Source organism: Gossypium raimondii, chromosome 10, assembly GCF_025698545.1.
Source record: "Gossypium raimondii isolate GPD5lz chromosome 10, ASM2569854v1, whole genome shotgun sequence".
NCBI classification, from domain to species: domain Eukaryota; kingdom Viridiplantae; phylum Streptophyta; class Magnoliopsida; order Malvales; family Malvaceae; genus Gossypium; species Gossypium raimondii.
In genome coordinates, this window is record NC_068574.1 from 61,337,908 (window position 1) to 61,356,051 (window position 18,144).

Genomic DNA, 18,144 nt, shown 5'->3' on the forward strand with positions numbered 1-18,144 from the left:
TTTTCAAAACTAACTATTAAATCAACTTGAATTTAAAGTATGTTCTTTTACTCGTCAATAGATACTAATCCACCATACCGATTATCGAATCATCACTTGAAGCTCCCTAATTGAACTATTTAAGAAAAAATTTAATAGCCATGCAACTTAAATAAAACTTTCAAATAGTTTAGTAATTATATTGTAACTTTTTTCAACTTGAATGAACAAAACATAAACATACTAATAATTTAATGATATTGAGTGTAATTTACCCTATTTATTTTCTTCAAAAAGCTAATGCCTTCCTTTTGAAGATTTGACTTTGACCATCTCAACAGAAAGGGGGAACAGGAAGAAAAGTCACACTTTCCTCCCTTCTTCCTTGTAAACCAGCAATATACTCCATATTTAAAAGGCCCTCAACTTGGTTCTTTTTTCCTCTCAGAACAGCTTGTTCATATACCCCATTCTCTTCTCTTAATCCTTTCCTCCATTTTTTTTCAACTGAAAAAAAGGGTCTCTCTTTGTTTTCTTATACCGAGATTGCTTGTAAGGTAAAAAAAACCTTCAACTTTGGCTTTGGTTCTCTTGTTTTTGATGAATTCATGAGTTTTTTGGGGTCAAAAGTTTTGAAATTTTGGGTATTTGGTGGTTTTTTAGCTAAGAAATGTTAGCTTCTTAAAAGAAGGCCTAGTCTTTGATATAGAACATTGCTTACATGTTTAAAGAATTAAGTAAAAGAATTGATTTAGGTAAAAAAATTGTTAATTTTTGGGTCTTTTGTGTTTTTTGGTTTAGAAATCTTAAACTAAGAGGAATAAGTCTTGAAAAAAAGCCTAGTCTTTGATTTAGAACATAGCTTACATGCTAAATAGTAACTAAAAAAATTGATTAATTGATGAGTTTCTTTGTTTTTAGGCCAAAAATTGTGAATTTTTGTGTCTTTTGGTAGTTTTTTTCTTACAAATGTTAGCCTAAGATGAACGAATCTTAAAAAAAAAGGCCTAGTCTTTTATATATATATATATATATGTATGTATGTATGCTATTTGGCTGTTTAATGGTCTGTTCTTGTATGATTTTTGCTATGGAATGAGGGAACTTAAGTGTTTTTTGTTTGCTTTAATCATTATGCAGGGCTTCTTGCTGATGTGCAGTGGTTCAAAGAGTGAACTTGTTCCTTCAAATTTCACCATGGAAGGTGAATTACAAGGATGTAAACCCGATGCTCTATCTAAATGCTCGGTTTTGCTTGAATTAGCCGCCTCTGATGATTTGGTAGCCTTCAAAACTGAAGTAGAAGAAAAGGGTTTGGATCTTGGTGAGGCGAGCTACTGGTATGGTAGAAGAATAGGGTCCAAAAAGATGGGGTTCGAAGAGAGGATGCCTTTGATGATCGCTGCCATGTTCGGTAGTATCGATGTTTTGAACTACATCGTTGGTACCGGAAAGATTGATGTGAATAGAGCTTGTGGTGCTGATGGCGTTACTGCTCTTCATTGTGCCGTTGCTGGTGGTGCGAGTTCTTCGGTTCAGGTCATTAAGCTCTTGCTCGATGCATCTGCAGATGCTAATTGTGTTGATGCTAATGGGAACAAACCGATTGATCTGATCGTTCCGGGTTTAAAATCTTTGAGTAATTCCAAAAAGAAGGTGATTGAGTTGTTGTTGAAAGGGGATGATGTTGATGGTGGTCTTAACCTGGAAGAAGAATCCGAAAAGACGGTTCTGAAGAAAGAATATCCTGTTGATATATCATTGCCTGATATCAACAACGGGATATATGGAACCGATGACTTTAGGATGTATACCTTTAAGGTGAAGCCTTGCTCGAGGGCATACTCTCATGATTGGACCGAGTGTCCTTTCGTTCATCCTGGTGAGAACGCGAGGAGGAGGGACCCGAGGAAGTATCCATACAGCTGTGTGCCTTGTCCAGAGTTTCGTAAAGGAGCATGCCCTAAGGGTGATGCTTGTGAATATGCGCATGGTGTGTTCGAGTCATGGCTTCATCCTGCTCAATATCGGACTAGACTTTGCAAAGATGAGACTGGTTGCACACGTAAAGTCTGTTTCTTTGCTCATAAACCTGATGAGTTGCGCCCTGTATATGCTTCCACCGGTTCAGCCATGCCTTCACCAAGGTCTTCTGCAGTTAATGCAGTGGATATGTCTACTTTGAGCCCATTAGCAGTAGGTTCACCATCCTTGCCGTTGCCTACTGCTTCAACACCGCCTATGTCTCCTTTGACCGCCACTTCCTCTCCAAAAAGCGGAGGCTTGTGGCAGAACAAAGTTAACCTCACCCCACCTGCCTTGCAGTTACCAGGTAGCCGCTTGAAGACAGCTTTTAACGCCCGAGATTTGGATTTGGAAATGGAATTGCTTGGGCTCGAAAACCAGTTGCAGCAACAAAAGTTGATAGATGAGATTAGTAGTCTCTCCTCTCCATCTTGCTGGAGTAAGGAATACAGTAGGCTCGGCGATATGCAGCCTACTAATCTTGATGATGCATTTGGATCACTCGATCCTTCCTTGCTATCTCCATTGCATGGACTGTCCGTAAAATCTGCAACACCAACCCAGATGCAATCTCCAACTGCTCTTCAAATACGCCAAAACCAACTCCGCGCAACCTACCCACCAAACCATTCATCCTCCCTTGTGAGGAGCCCCTCGGCATATGGTTTTGACTCCTCTGCTGCAGTAGCAGCAGCACTAATGAACTCAAGGTCTTCCACATTTGCAAAACGGAGCCAAAGTTTCATAGACCGTGGAGCAGTCACCAATCGTGCTGGACTCACCGCACCTGCTAATTCCGCGACCATGATGTCCTCAAACATATCCGATTGGAGCTCCCCTGATGGGAAACTTGATTGGGGCATTCAAGGAGATGAGTTAAACAAGCTTAGGAAGTCAGCTTCCTTCGGGTTCCGTAACACCCCAACACCAACACCAACCCCAACCCCAACCCCATCCAACATCAACGAGCCAGATGTCTCGTGGGTTCATTCCCTTGTTAAAGATGTTACACCCGCCTCCAGCGGCTTGATGCAGCAACAGCAGCAACAATACAACATCGCTAAAGGTGTTCGAGAAAGGCTTCCACCATGGGTGGAACAAATGTACATAGAACAAGAGCAGATGGTAGCATAAAAGAGACCCTTTTTGCCCATTGCTTTAAATCTAACTTCCATTCAGTTTGTAATAGTAATTCCGATAGTAGCGTTAGTCCATGGTAGAATACTCCGATCGGTTGGTCCACGAAGTAAAAGGAAAAATTACATGGGCAGGAAAGGTTTAAGTTACTGCTCATGCTTTAAAGGTTTTAGGAGAAAGATGAAAACTAAGCAAAAACAAAATAAATTTATTGATTAGTTCATATTCTTAATTCTTTATGTTTTTATTAATCAATGGGTCATTGTAATATTTTTACATAAGTAGAACTTGTATTGTTATGAGACTCCATTGTTGTGGTGTATTGATTCTTGATTTTTCTCCTCGTATTGCTGCTGTTTTAGTTGTTCATACTGTTCTTCTTTGGGAAGTAATTAAGCATTTGATGAGTCAAAAAGCATTTAAATCCATTTTTTACCATAGAAATCCTAATGATGATGCCCCATCCCATATCCAAGAGAAACTAAAATTAGGATTACAAATTCATCCTTTTAATTTCGGTCAATTAATAGCTTTACCATTTGATCCTCTATTTTTTTTTTGGATTGATAGAACTTTTACTTGCTACCATTAAAGTGATAACATATATTTTTCTTTTACTATTAGTCGGTCACATAATCAAGGTCGTGCGAAAATCTAATCGATCATATTCAATCAATAATAAATTTAGCATGAATAAAGATGGATAAAGATGATTTTAGCGGACAGTGCTCCTAGATTTTTTTAGATGGACATGGATGAGTTGGTGAGTACTAATCTTAGAGGAGAGCTCTGAATGGGATCTGGGGGAGCTGAGCCTTAAATTATTTTTGCGGTGATGTGCTGGATGTTATGGAAAAATAGGAACAAATATGTTTTCCAGCATGGGATTGGCAGAGTGGAAGATACAATCAGAGCTGTCGAGTGTTTTGCTTTTAATGTTTGTGAAACAAATCGTAAATGGTTAAATAATATTGATGGAGTGGCAAATACAAACGGAAACTGGTCGAGGGTTGGGGGTGTTCTACGGGATTTCTCTGGGAATTGAGTTGAAGGATTTCAAAGGTTTACTGGAAGGGGATCGGCTGTAAACTCAGAGTTGTGTGCGATCCTACATGGTTTAGAAATAACACTGAATAGAGGCTACAATAAGGTTATTATCGAAACTGATTGTATGATGGCAGCGGAGATGATTAAGGAGGGTTTGGGAAATACACATCCGATGACTATTGTCAGGAAAATAAAGATGATGCCTTGACAGTTTGCACCTATCAAATTCCAGTTCGTGAACAGGGAAGGGAACATGGTTGTCTAGTTACGATCGATATTCCTTCATTCCATGTTAGGAAATTACTTTTAGAAGATAAACTAGGCGATATCTATGTAAGAATAAATTGAACTAAGGCAATATGATGCCTTCTCTTATCTATAAGAAAAAAAATTACGTGCCAGCCAAAATCAATGTTATCACTTTAACATTAGTAACCGTGATATTAATTTGGACCTATTAATTATACCATAAAATCAAGGATCAAATTATGTGAAATTAAATTAAGAGTTTAAATTTCAAATTAAGTATAGTAAAAGGACTAAAACCAAATTAGACCTTTATTTAATTAGTGATATAATGAAATATTATAAGATATGATCTAGTTGTGAAAATCTGAAGCTGACCATGTCCATGCCATTGTTGGCTGTATGATGTATTATAAAATTTATATACCCATCAACAAAGTTGCTATTATTTTTATATTATTATGGAGGCTCAAACCTTATATTTGTTGAAGATAAGATTTAATAATGGAGCCACCAAATATATGATTAAAAATTGAAAATTAAAGGTCAATATTTGGTTTTGGTCCCTACACTTTGCTTAAATTCAATATTTTATTTTATACTTTAATTTGACGTAGTGGTATATCTCTGTTTTTTAATGTCATTAGTTACTCAAAATAGTTAAAAATGTTATTTGTTTGAATAATGACGAAGAGATTGAACTATGTTGAATCAAGGTGAAAGTATCTAGTAGGTTCTGTTATTATAATGATTGGATCAAATTAGTCATTCTATTATTAAATATATTAATTCGGTCCTTTTATTATTAAAAAGAATTTATAGTGAGATCCCGGGATATCTTTTTAAATAAACGATTGAAATAAAAAGGGAGAAAAAGAAACATAAACCCATCGTTGATTATACCACGTAGGATTTGTATTGAGAAACGCGAGTTTACGTTTTATCAAATTCAACTGGTTTCAACACTAAAGAAGGAGAGAAACTGATCTCCAAAGAAAAACAATGTATTCAACAATCGATTTAACATGATATAGGTCACTAGCACAAAATGCAGTTTCTAACATGACTTGATGAAACAACTACAATCTCCTTCTAACAATAGAACGTTGATAATGACAATGTATCGCAAAGAAAAGAAATAAAATAGAACACACAGAAATTTACGTGAAAACTCTTTCAAGAAAAAACCAACGGGCAGAGGAGAAGGAAATTCACTACGTCGAATTCGAATGATACAAGAGGAGAGACGATTACGTCTATTTGTAGGTTTAAAAACTTATTCTAATTAAAGTCAAATAGAAGTAATGCAGTAATGTTAAAATACATTATTCTAATCAACATCAAATAAAGGAAGTAAACTTCTATACGGATTCCACTTCGGCCCTCGTAGATCCCCTATCTTGCCAATTGTATTTTATTTTAACAAGAATTTGTGTAGCATAACTCTAACACTCCTCATTTATGTCTTTTAACCATAATCGTTGATTTAAAAAGGATCCCCCTCTAATAAAATTTCACATTAAACATTATCAAATTTAATGACTAAATCGATCCATTTAATAATAGTACGACTAATTTAATTCGGTCCTTAACAAAAAAGACTAAATTCTAAATTTAAATATAAAAGAGTTGCCAAAATCAAATTTTGACCAATTTGTTTTAAAAAAGAAAAATGGGTGTGGGGTAACCATATTTTTTGTTCCAAGAAGGATAGAATAAGTCGTAGTGTTGAGAGCCGCCCACGAGACTAATTCTCAACCAAATGTTTATAATATTTATTTATTTATTCTTTCAATAAAGATGTCAAATGTAATAAATAAATGTAGATTTCTTTTTAAGGACAGCATGAAAAGACAAAAAGGGTGAAGTGTATGTGTTGATGTAATTTGCAATTTCCATTGCCTTTATCAATAAAGCTAAACAATGGTGGGTCTTAAGGTGCGATTCCCACTTTGTTGCCAATGGCAAAAAACCCAACTTGTTAAAATTGAAAACATGTTTAAATAAAGGGTTAAATTGGATTTTGAGTGAATCGTTAAGAATCGAGTTAAAAATCGGGAATAGATGATTTAATCGATTCAACTATTAGTTCAGTTTTAAAAATCTTAGAAAAAGGGGAAAAAAGTAAGCTACATCCAAGTTCACTAAACTATTAGTAATTTTATGTTTTGGTCACTTGACTTAAAAAAGTTATAAAATGGTTATTGAACAATTCGAAAGTTTTCTTTTAATTTACGGATTGTTAAAATCATTATTGTATGATTTTTTTATTTACATTACTTATATAAATCGAAAGCTCTATTTCCTTGCTTATATAGTAATTGTTATTCTACTCGTTGATAAGTACTAATTCACCGTACTAATTGTTAATTCGTTATTTGAATCTTGCTAACTGATCAATAACTTAAATAATTCTTTTTTAAATAATTTAATGGTTATTTTATAACTTTTAAAATTAAACGTAAGCCTAATTAATCACTTGGATAGGTAAAAAGAAAAAAAAGCAATATAAAAGCAAGGCAGGCGTGTGAGTGATGCTTTTTAGATTTGTGGTTACTTTTTTTTATTAAAGGTGGTTCTAATTCTTTTATACCATTAAGCAATATTGGTACTATCTTCCTTTTCTTGATGTAAAATATTATTTTAATGGTCAAGAATAGTATGCTTTAGTTATGGATCGGGTTAGGAGATGACTTGCACGATAAATGAATTAGGTTTAGATGTAAAAGTTTATGTTTTGAGATGCCTTTAAATACTTACGTTAGCTAAAAATGTCATCGACGGGAAGAAATAAGATGAGCTTACGAGAGTGATGAAAGTTAAGAGCATGAAGAGCGATAAAGAGGGTCGTATTTGGGTACTTATAAGTACCTGATCTTTGGGCTGTTGAGATAAAAATAGAGCAGGGTAGGGATGGATATTGCCTAATCTACCATCGCTACCTATCATCTTTTCTGTGCTCTACTATGAATCCATCTTTGCTTCACTCTGTTTGGGCTCGGTTTGATTTTTACTAGTTATTTTTAATACAATTCTTCAAATAATATTTCTAATATTCTTGATTTGGAATTTAATTTTTGAGAAATATATTTAAGGGGAAAAGGTAAAGAGAATTAGAGCTTTTTTTTTCTATAACACAAATTTAATCGTTTAATAGTTATATACAAGGGTAAAATAATACTTTTATGTAGCATACCTGACATGACGGAGCAAACAATTATTATAATTGTTCCATCCCTAATATAACATATTGTCTCACACTGCAATTGTGCATGATAAAATTTAAATCTAGATGCTCAAAGATTTAGTCTTAACCAACAATGCCACGACTTCATTGGCATATTAAAACATAATTTTAACGAATTACTTTTCAATTTAAAAAATTTTAAATAATTTTCAAGCCAAGTTAAGTCGAATCAAATTGAACTCTGATTTTTTATTTTTAAAATTTAAGTTCAATTTGAGGTAAAATTCAAATTGCTTTAACTTACTCGATTTAACTTGTCTCAATTTAAATATTTAACTTCAAACTCGATTATTTATACTTGGATTTCTATTAAAACCATTGAGTGTTGGACCTAAACCCCAATATTCAGGCTTTATTGGGTTACTTATGCCCATTTGATGAAAGATTTATGAACCATTTAAATGCTTAGAAACATAGGCTTTATGGGTCTAAAAATGCCCACCAAGCCCGCTTAAAACAACTTTCTCTTTTTCCCATATTGGAAGACAAAATTCATTGCATATTGACACCTTGGCATTTTTACAAACACATAATCGACAATCTGATTTTTTTTTTTTTTGCTTATTTAACTTGTCTTTTTACAGATTTTGTTTCTTTGTTTCAATTTCACATAAACCAGTTTCAAACAAAGAGTCCCCAACGAAACAACAGCAAGAGGAAATAATGCTTTCAGGTTTCAGCTTTTTCCCTCCTTACTCACTGTGTTTACTATCTTGTGTGATTAGTGTAGATAACTTGTTTGTTAATATTTCTGGGTTTAATGAATTTTGAGTGGGTTTTTGTTTATTTTGATGTGAAGTTCTTCTTTTGTATGTTTTTGTTTAAGACTTTATAGTGTTGGGGAATTTGTTTGGCTCTCTGTATCTGGGTTTGATGAATTTTGAGTAAAAGTTTCTACTTTGATGCAATGTTGTCAAGGGTGCATGGTGCTCATTAGGTGCTAGAATCCTTATATTGCCTCAGGTGCAAACAACATGTAAATGTGCCTAGTCTATCTACAAAACAAACAATATGTAAATGTGTGTTTAAGTATGTGTGTTTGTATGTGTGTGTGTGTGTGTGTGTGGCCCCCATAAGGATCCGCCCTTGCATGCAATTTTCTTTTTATTGATTAATGCATGATTTCCTTATGGTCCATGTCGATAGTTGAATGCTCGAATATTGAGAAGTACGGAGTTTGATACTCTTCATGTATGTCGAATGAAAGAAAGTGAAAAAAGAAATTAAAGGGAACTTCAATAAGGCGAGCTTGATTTATACCTATCACCTTACAAAAAAACATGCCTAGGTGCAGTAGGCAGGCGCCTCATGAAGTGCACATAGGCGCATGCCTTGACAGCACTGCATGTGAAGTTCTTTAGTATGTTTGATTACAGGCTTTATAGTCTTGGGGAGTTTGTCTGACCCTCCCTATCTAAATGATTAATCTACATTTTGCCGTATGTGGGACTAATTCAAATGTGTTATTATTTCTGGGTTTGATGAGTTTTGAGTAGAACTTTCTACTTTGATGCAATGTTGTCAAGTGCACATGGCGCACACTAGGTGCTAGAACCCATATATTGCCTCAAGCGCAGAAAGAACTCTAGCCTGAGTGAAGGAAAGAGCAATATGTACATGTGTGAGTTTATGCACGTGTGTCTAATCTATCTACAATCAGGCGTGTTTTTTTCTATACCTATCACCTTTAATAAAGCATGCCTAGGTGCACTAGCTGAGTGTGATGTGTCTCCACCATTATGGGTTTATTTTCAAAGGAAATAAAGCGAATGATGAAAATGAAGATGTGGACCTGCTCAGTTTCAGTTTTTTGTTTTGGACTCGAGGCTCATTAGTTCAGTTTGACCCATTCTTTCACAATGAAGAGGGAGTGTACTAGTTGAGCAAGTTGGGGGGGGGGGGGACTGACATGAGAAAGTGGGAACATGCTTTTTTTTAGCTTTCAGTTACAGTAATTCTTGATATATATAAACCAGTAGTTTTCTTTTCCCAGCATGAGCTTTTTATTTGCTTGGTAAGATTTGTATTTGGAGATTTAGTCCTTCTCGACAAGGGAAAAGTGCTTACGTGCACTAGGCAGGTACCATATAATGCGTACTTAGGCGCATAGCTTGACAGTGCTGCATGTGAAGTTCTTTATTTTTTGTATGTTTTGTTATGGACTTTATAGTCTTGGGGAACCCTCCCTACCTAAATGATACAAATGTCTTATTATTTCCGGGTTTGATGAATTTTGAGTAAACTTTTCTACTTTGATGAATTTTGTGATACTTTTGTCCCTTTTATTATGCATTTCTGTTGGAAGGCACTGTTTTTCACTGTTGTATTCATTGTTGACACAGGTTTAACTGCAGGAAGTCAATTCCAGTCAAAAGTTTTGAACTTTCATTCAAGTCAAATCACTGGTAACTTCTGATTTCAAATGATTTTTTAGTAACTTCTGATTTCAAATGATTTTTTAGAATCTTTAATGCCAAATTTCCTCACGAGTGTTCATATTAGCAGGCCGAAATGGAGGAAAATTGAAGAATATAGTCAGATGCAATATTGCACAATCAGACCAAGACTTTTCTTTGATCAAGGGGGATGAAAAGAATCATCCTTTGGTCAAAATGTGTGGTATCACATCAGCTAGAGATGCTGCTTTGGCAGCAGAAGCCGGTGCCAATTTCATTGGGATGATCCTTTGGCCCAAGTCCAAACGCTCCATTTCGCTTTCAGCTGCGAAGGAAATTTCAAAAGTTGCAAGTGAATATAGGGCTGAGCCTGTTGGAGTCTTTGCAGATGATGATTTAGACACAATTTTAAGAGCTTCAGATTCATCAGACCTTGAATTCGTGCAGGTATATATACTTATTCCATCTCGATTCCCTTTCTTGTAGCACAATAAATAACTTAATGTCATTTCCATCATATATAGCTTCATTGAGATCTTTCTCGAGCAGCATTTCCGAAGTTGGTTCAAGAAAACAGAATTATATATGTTCTTCATGCAAATGAAGACGGAGACCTTCAAAACCAGATTTCCGATGAAGACTGTTCTTTAGTAGACTGGGTTCTTGTGGATAGTGCTAAAGGTGGCAAGTCAGTAACCTTTTCTTCACCTAACTTAATCAGTGAGTTCCATTGTTTGAGAAAAGGAAAATTTCGATGCATGTGCCTTTTTCGTCATTCAAATTTAATTTTAAACACTAAATTTATATTCTGATGAATGTTTTGCAGTGGCAAAGGATTTAATTGGGCTCAGTTCAAGTTGCCTTCAATCACAAGCAAACATGGCTGGCTTTTGGCAGGGGGAATCAACCCTAATAAAGGTTGTGAGGCCATTAATACTCTCAAACCGCATGGAGTTGATGTAAGCAGCGGTATTTGCGCCCCGGATGGTATTCAGAAAGATCGATCACGGATTTATTCTTTCATGAATGGGGTCCGTTCTGCACCATATTGATCTATATAGGAATCAGAGATTATCCATCCATTGATTTGTTACATCAGGTACATTTGTTTTGTAATTCATGCACCTTGAACCACAAGTATCAAAAATATTAGTCTTTTGGTAAAGGAACTGTGGAGGCTTGTCCTAAGAATCAGATTGAATTTTGCCCCTTCTACTTAAAAAATTGGGTAAAAGTTCTTATACGTTAAATCAAAGAGCAAACTAATCTTTTCTATTATTAAAGCAGTTACACTCATTCTGACATACAATGATTAATTTTTAATGGTAGAAATAGTTGAAATTTTTAACAAAAGAATCAGCTTGTTTTTTGATCTGGTGTACAATGGCTACTTTGCTGATAAAATGCAATCCAACTTCTAGTATAATAACCTTTATGGTACTTTTACTTAGTCATTTTCATTTTTTACCCTTGATTTGTAATAGTTTTCAGACAGCTTGTGACACATAACCTGCAAAGATAAATGAATGGAAAATGTTTAAAATGTTTAAACCTTTCCTTAATGGTCATTTTCCACCTTAGGACATGCTCATTATCTTTGTTTGGTATTGCCATTTTCCAAATTAGGACATGCACATGATCTTTGCTTGGTTTAAAAACTATGAAAGCTACATGTCTTGTCACCATATATGACCACTTATCAAACACACATTCACTTTTTGTGGCTATAATGATCTGTTTTATCCACAGAATCTATAATGCTAATTGTGCACCACACACGGAGATTCCCCAACTGAAATTGCAGATTTTTGGTATTATCATCACATCATACACATCAATTGGGAGAGAAAGAATAGAGTCGAGTGTCGACCACTCGATGTGATGTATTACATATCCGAATAGAGGTTTTAGCCAGAGAATAAAAAGAAACTTCAGTGCTTCAATCTGATTTGTTAGTTCCATATAGTTGAGGATCTGTTTGATAGTACACGACATCACCAATGTCACTCACATAATGATCCTTTCTCATGCTTTTTATGAGTATCCCGAGTAAATAAAATGGTAAAGGCCCAGATTTCTTTGGCTCCCTGTAGTATTTCCCGAGCACTGGCTTTGCTGCTTCGGTCTGTAATTCATGTAACATTTTCTTTAGTATGTGGAAAACCTAAAACATAACTGATGCAGGAAAATAAGATGATGATGATGATACTCACAGCTTCAATCAAGTGATAATGTGGGATTTGAGGGAAGAGATGATGTATAACATGAGTTCCGATATCGTGGTGGATGTTGTTAATCCATCCATAATCCCGATCAAGCGTCGTCAGCCCTCCTCTCAGGTAACTCCACTCCTGGTTAGTAAAACACAGAGAAGTTTCAATTGTTATACCATACATAACATGGATGGTTTCTTGGTGAAGAAGCATAAACATTATCCCGAACCTTTCCTCGATACCATGGAAGCTTCTCGTCATGACCATGGTGATGTAGGTATGTCACCAAATCCAACCACATCACAAATATCTGCAATTTTATATGTGAATCCATTATATCAGACCAGAAATATGATTTTTTTTTTGAAGTACCATTAAGGCCCTGTACTGAGAGTTAGATTGCATTTTACTCCATTCACTCAAAAAATGGGCAATTTAGTCCTTCTACGTTAGATTAAAGAGCAAACTTGGCCTTTCTGGTAAAAATTTCATTCATTTTTATTGTTAAAAACTGCTGGACTGACTGAATAACCGAACATAAGGGTCAACTTTTAACACTAAAAATGGATAAAAATTTTAACAGAAGGACCATTTTGCTTATTTTAAATAGAAGGGGTAAAATGCAATTCGATTTCTAATCTAAAGGCCTTCGTAGTACTTTTACCGAAATTGTTTTGAAGAAATATATGTAGGAACTGAAGCATGTACCGCATAAGGGATGCCGTAGAGTTTAAGCAATGGCATTGGTCCCATTGCAAAAGACAAATATGCAAGCAAGCCAACCATTGCCGTCCAACAAGCAGTTGAGGTGATTATATCTTTCCTTTCATTTGGGACAAATAAATCACTGTCCGGATGGAAATGTGAACCCTTTTTTCCGGGACTTCGACTCCACTGTTGATCGGAAACAACATGAGTCAATATAAACACGAATCACTCGATTCGTAAACCGAATCCAACATCTATGGCTTACCAGATAGATAGGATAAGCAAGCATAGGGAAAGGCAAGGTGAACCTCAATAATCTTGTTGCATTGTCCAAACTCTTGTAAATTTTCTCAGACAACTGCAATAAAAGGTAAAGAAATTACTCACTTGTAATGAAAATTTACATGTAAGAAAGGGTTGTGGTGGCCGACATTACCGGATGCCATGACTCGTCATTTTCGATGTGCCCATGATTCTGGTGATGAGTTCTATGGCTAATTCTCCTGCATATACGATCAAAATTGTTGAAAGAAGTTGGTAATTGGATATAAAAGTAAATGTTAAATTCTGCAATTAGTCCCTGTACTTTGTAAAAGTTGTGAATTTAGTCCTTATACTTTAATTTGACCAATTTTAATCCTTATTGGTTAAATTCAATTACTAGTCTTGTACTGTGTACAGTTGTAGATTTAGTCTGTATTCTCTAATTGGATCATTCTAAGTCCTACAGATTTTGAATTTTGAAATTTCAAGCTTGAAGTAAATAATAGTCGTTAATCTATTAACCAGATTTTTAGTAAGTAATATGTTGAAATAACATGCTGAAAAAGCATTATAGGTATAACTGCATTGAATTTTGAAAATAGCAGTGCGGACTGAAATTACAAGGATTAAAAATGACCAAATTAACAATTTCTGTAAAGTAGAGGGACTAATAGCAGAATTTGACCAAAAGAAAAAGTTCAGAGAACTGACCATCCATGGTATGGAACAAGGATTGAAGAATGAAGAAGATGACCTGCAACACTATTCAAAGCTGGATTATTGGAAAAACTACCATGTCCACTGCAAAAAAAAAAAAAAAAAAAGAACAAGACCAATGTCAATGTCCAAATTCAATGTTTTTATGGTCCAAAAGTGACAAACAGAAGGAGACAAGCAAAACAGGATAATTATTATTTACCAGTCATGACCAAGAACAAAAAGTGCCCAAAACATGGTTCCTTGAGCAATCCAATAAAGTGGCCAAACAAACCAGTTATTGAAATAAGCAGCAACAGCAGCCAATCCAAACACAACAACAACATCTCTCACAACATAACTCATAGATCTCCATGGATCTTTAACCCAACAATGTTTTGGTATTGCAGCTTTAATATCAGACAACTTAAAAGGAGGTGCTGCACCAGGGTCAAACTCACCATTATTAACCCCATCAGTGGTGCTCTCTTCTTTACCTTTATCTTCTTCACTAGTTATTGTCACTTTCAATGGAGCACTCACATTCAACAGCCCCAATCCCCCCAAGTTTCTACCTTTAGACCATAAAGTTGGGACCTTGAATGCAGAACATGGTAAAGGTTTGAACTTGAAAGCATTAATGGTGTTTGAAGGTAATGAAGGTCTAGGTTTATGGTGGATTTTGACGGCAGTGAAGGGTCTTAAACTACATTCTGATACAACCCAACTGGCCATTGGAGGCTGATGCTAAGTGTGTTCTGGGACGAGGTTCCCAAAGTTTCAGCCTTTAAAAAAAGGTTCCCAAAGTTTCAGCCTTTAAAAAAACCTTGGCCTTAGATAAGAGGAGAGAGACAGAAGGAAAAAGTTGTAGCTAATAAAGAAGATAATATTATGGGGTGCTAAAGGGCTTTGCTTTGCTACCTTACTGTTTGCAGCAACTTGTGTGGCTTGTTGGTTGTCTTTTGTACCTTTCTACTGCTACTTGTATATGTATATGTATGTAATTTACTCATGTGAATTGATTTAATCATAATTTTTAAAAAAAAATTGTTTTGGGTATTTTATTATTATTATTTATTTATCAAATAAGGGTAAGATTTTAGATAAAAATACTATGGAGGTCCTTATATTAAGAGTCAAATTGTATTTTCTTTCTTCTATTAAAAAAATAGGCAAATTAATCATTGTATACGTAGTATGCCATGTGCAACTGTTTGGTTATTCTGTCAATCACACCAGTTTTTAATAATAGAAATAAATAATTTTTTAATAGAAAAGATTATTTTGCTCTTTGATCTAACGCAAAGGAATTAAATTATCTATTTTTTTGAGTAAAGGAAACAAAATGCAATCTGACTTTTTATATAAGGGTCTCCATAGTATTTTTACTTAAGATTTTATTATGCAAAAATAAGGTAAAGTTTTTCGTGTGAATTGAAAATCAATTGGTATATTAGCCTGAAAAAAGAAGAAGAATTTAACCTTTGAGCGAATAGTTTGAAATCGGTAAACAATAAAAACTGAAACAAAGATACTAACAAGTGGTTCATAATTTTTAATATACATTTTATTTTTTAATATTTATAATTTCGAATTAATTAATTATTTTTAAATGAAAGATGTGATCAAATCCTTAAATATATGGAAACTAATGATTTCACATATTATTATGGAAAGATCAGATTTCTATACTTTAAAGCCTGATTTTGTATTGATATTGTATTGTTGTTGGAAAAAAAATATTGGGTTTTACCGATTGAGTCTTAGTTTAATTGATATAAGTATTGTTGTTGGAAAAAAAATATTGGGTTTTACCGATTGAGTCTTAGTTTAATTGATATAAGTATTGTTGTCAATACAAGTGCATTATTTTCCTATTTATGGGTTGGAGAGAGGCTATGGGTAGTTTTAGGTATTGTGTAAAAAAAACAGGTATGATCAAAACTTATAACGAGATTGTTAAAAAAAAGGGTTTTAAAATATGTAAAAAGATATTTAATATAATGAAAATTAAAATTGTGGGATAATAACATCAGTCAATTTTTGTTAAATTATGATTTTGATCCCTTTATTTTATTCAAAATTTGAGTTTTTATCCATGTATTTTAATTTGACATAATTTAATTAATGCCACCAAATAGTTAACTCAATTGCAAACTATGCTTAATTATTTTAACTATTTAATCACAATATAAAAGTAAAGAATCAATTTAATTATACCAAATTAAAAAAAACGAGGTTAAATTATGATTTCGGTCCTTTGCAGCATACCCAAATTTAAGATTGAGTCCAAACACTTTAGTTTGACATACAATGATCATTCTATATTTATAATATCATTAATCCAAATAATTAACTATCTAGATTAAAATATCAATGTGATTTTTTTCTTAAAATAAAAAGAGAAAATTATAGGGTAAACTACTAAAATAGTCACTTTTGTTTGCCTTAGGTTACATTTTAGTCACTTATGTTTGAAATATTACGTTTTAGTCACTTACGTTATTGTGTTGTAACATTTTAGTCACTGAGTCGTTAATTGCCAACAATAGTGTAACGGTAAGCTGATGTAGCATGTTAAATCATCATTTCAAACAAAAAATTTAGGTTAAATTCTACAATTGGTCCCTATATTTTTTCATTTTAAACAATTTTAAAATTTTCTTTTAAGTTCTTTTAACTTTTTTTTTCCATTCTCTTCTGCTTCTCCCTCTATTTTCCTCCCTTCTTCATTTCTTTTATCATAGTTTTTCTATGTTTTCTGTTTGTAACTACTCCACAAGCTCGCCTCACTCGAAAAAATTAAATTGTTCAATAAATAAAACATAGCAAAACTACGTTGAAAGAAATGGAGAAAGGAGGAAAACAAAGGGAGAAGCATAAGAGAATGTAAAAGAAAGAAAGTTAAAAAAATCATAAAAGAAAAAAATTAAATTGCTCCAAACGAAAAAATATGGGGACCGATTGTATAAATTAACCGAGAATTTTTGTTTGAAATGATGATTTAATGTGCCACATCAGCTTATTGTTACACAGTTAACAGAAATTAACGGCTCAGTGACTAAAATGTTACAACATGATAACATAAGTGACTAAAACGTAACATTTCAAACATAAATGACTAAAATGTAACCTGAACCAAACAAAAGTGATTATTTTAGTAGTTTACCCAAAATTATTTGAATATAATGAGTTTAAATGGATATTTTTAAGATTATTTAAATAAAATAAAATAATAATATTTTAAAGCGAAATTAAATTTAAAAATATTAAAGGATTTGACATAAAAAGGGTTAATTTGGATTGATGGTATTGTAGTTTAGGGGACATGTCACATCCAACATTTGTGGATCATAATAAAAGTGGGTGACGTGGTCAATTCAGCTTCTTTTGTAATAATTTTATTTATTATTAAATTTTAGACCAATGAAAAAAAGGCGAAGACAAAAGTAGCTTTCTCTTTGGTTGTTGAAAGTGGAAAGTGTTCATCATGAAATTGGAAAAGAGTCCAATTCACACATTTTCTTTTTCCTTCAAAACATTTTTGGAATTTAAAATGTTTAAATTATTTTTATCAATTTTTTATCAACTTGATTATGGGATGAGGTACTCTCTTAGACTCAAAGAGCAAAATATAAGTTCGAAAAATAGGCTTAAATAAAAAAAAATGAAGTCCGTTTTCTAAATGGGTCAGGTCTCTGGTAGATTTTTTTTTGTATTTCCAATTTGTTAGGAATGTTTATTTTAATATTTCTAGTGTATTTGATGCATTATATTTTTAAATTTATTTTTATATAAAAATAATTTTAAAAAATATATTATGGTCGGGCCGAGTCAAGCTTCAGTCAACATCTTTAATATGAACCGAGCTTGGACAAAATTTTAAACCTATTTTTCGGGTTAGGATCGAGAGCCGGACAGATAAAGTAATTCAGGATGAATGCTTAGGATTAGGGTTTTGGAGAGAAGAGGAGAAAATACTTTTGAAAAGTATTGTTAAAAAAAATGCTTATGAAAAGTGATTTTAAAAAATTTGATTTAAAATTTAAGTGTTTAATATTACTGTCAAAAAGTATTTTTGAGAAATAAAATGTCTATTTTAGACATGATGTTGTGAAGTATAAAATATGCATTTAAATAATATTCAAATTCGTTAATATTATGATATTTTATTAAAAATACAAAA

General features: G+C 33.5%; 2 protein-coding genes and 1 pseudogene across 2 annotated transcripts; 2 read left to right on the forward strand and 1 right to left on the reverse strand.

The window, feature by feature from the left end:
- The first annotated feature begins 337 nt into the window (after window positions 1-337).
- LOC105776287 (zinc finger CCCH domain-containing protein 29) lies at window positions 338-3,488 on the forward strand. Its single transcript, XM_012598857.2, has 2 exons — window positions 338-536; window positions 1,120-3,488. Exon 2 carries the CDS (start codon window positions 1,132-1,134, stop codon window positions 3,136-3,138), a length of 2,007 nt encoding a protein of 668 aa, XP_012454311.1. The 5' UTR covers window positions 338-536; window positions 1,120-1,131; the 3' UTR covers window positions 3,139-3,488.
- Window positions 3,489-8,129: 4,641 nt separating this feature from the next.
- On the forward strand, window positions 8,130-13,384 carry LOC105776290 (N-(5'-phosphoribosyl)anthranilate isomerase 1, chloroplastic-like; annotated as a pseudogene).
- On the reverse strand, window positions 12,017-14,693 carry LOC105776289 (omega-3 fatty acid desaturase, chloroplastic-like). Its single transcript, NM_001309353.1, has 8 exons — window positions 14,182-14,693; window positions 13,974-14,063; window positions 13,435-13,501; window positions 13,264-13,356; window positions 12,999-13,184; window positions 12,520-12,600; window positions 12,291-12,428; window positions 12,017-12,202 (listed from the first exon to the last, which is right to left on the reverse strand). The coding sequence occupies exons 1-8, from the start codon at window positions 14,691-14,693 to the stop codon at window positions 12,017-12,019; spliced, it is 1,353 nt and encodes a 450-aa protein (NP_001296282.1).
- Window positions 14,694-18,144: the final 3,451 nt, after the last annotated feature.

Coding starts and splice junctions, on each gene's coding strand:
- LOC105776287 (XM_012598857.2), top strand. CDS start 1,132: ATGTGCAGTGGTTCAAAGAGTGAACTTGTTCCTTCAAATTTCACCATG.
- LOC105776289 (NM_001309353.1), bottom strand. CDS start 14,693: ATGGCCAGTTGGGTTGTATCAGAATGTAGTTTAAGACCCTTCACTGCC. Junction 13,357..13,434: donor ATGACGAGTCATGGCATCCG/GTAATGTCGGCC, acceptor CTTTTATTGCAG/TTGTCTGAGAAAATTTACAA. Junction 12,429..12,519: donor TTCCATGGTATCGAGGAAAG/GTTCGGGATAAT, acceptor TTTACTAACCAG/GAGTGGAGTTACCTGAGAGG.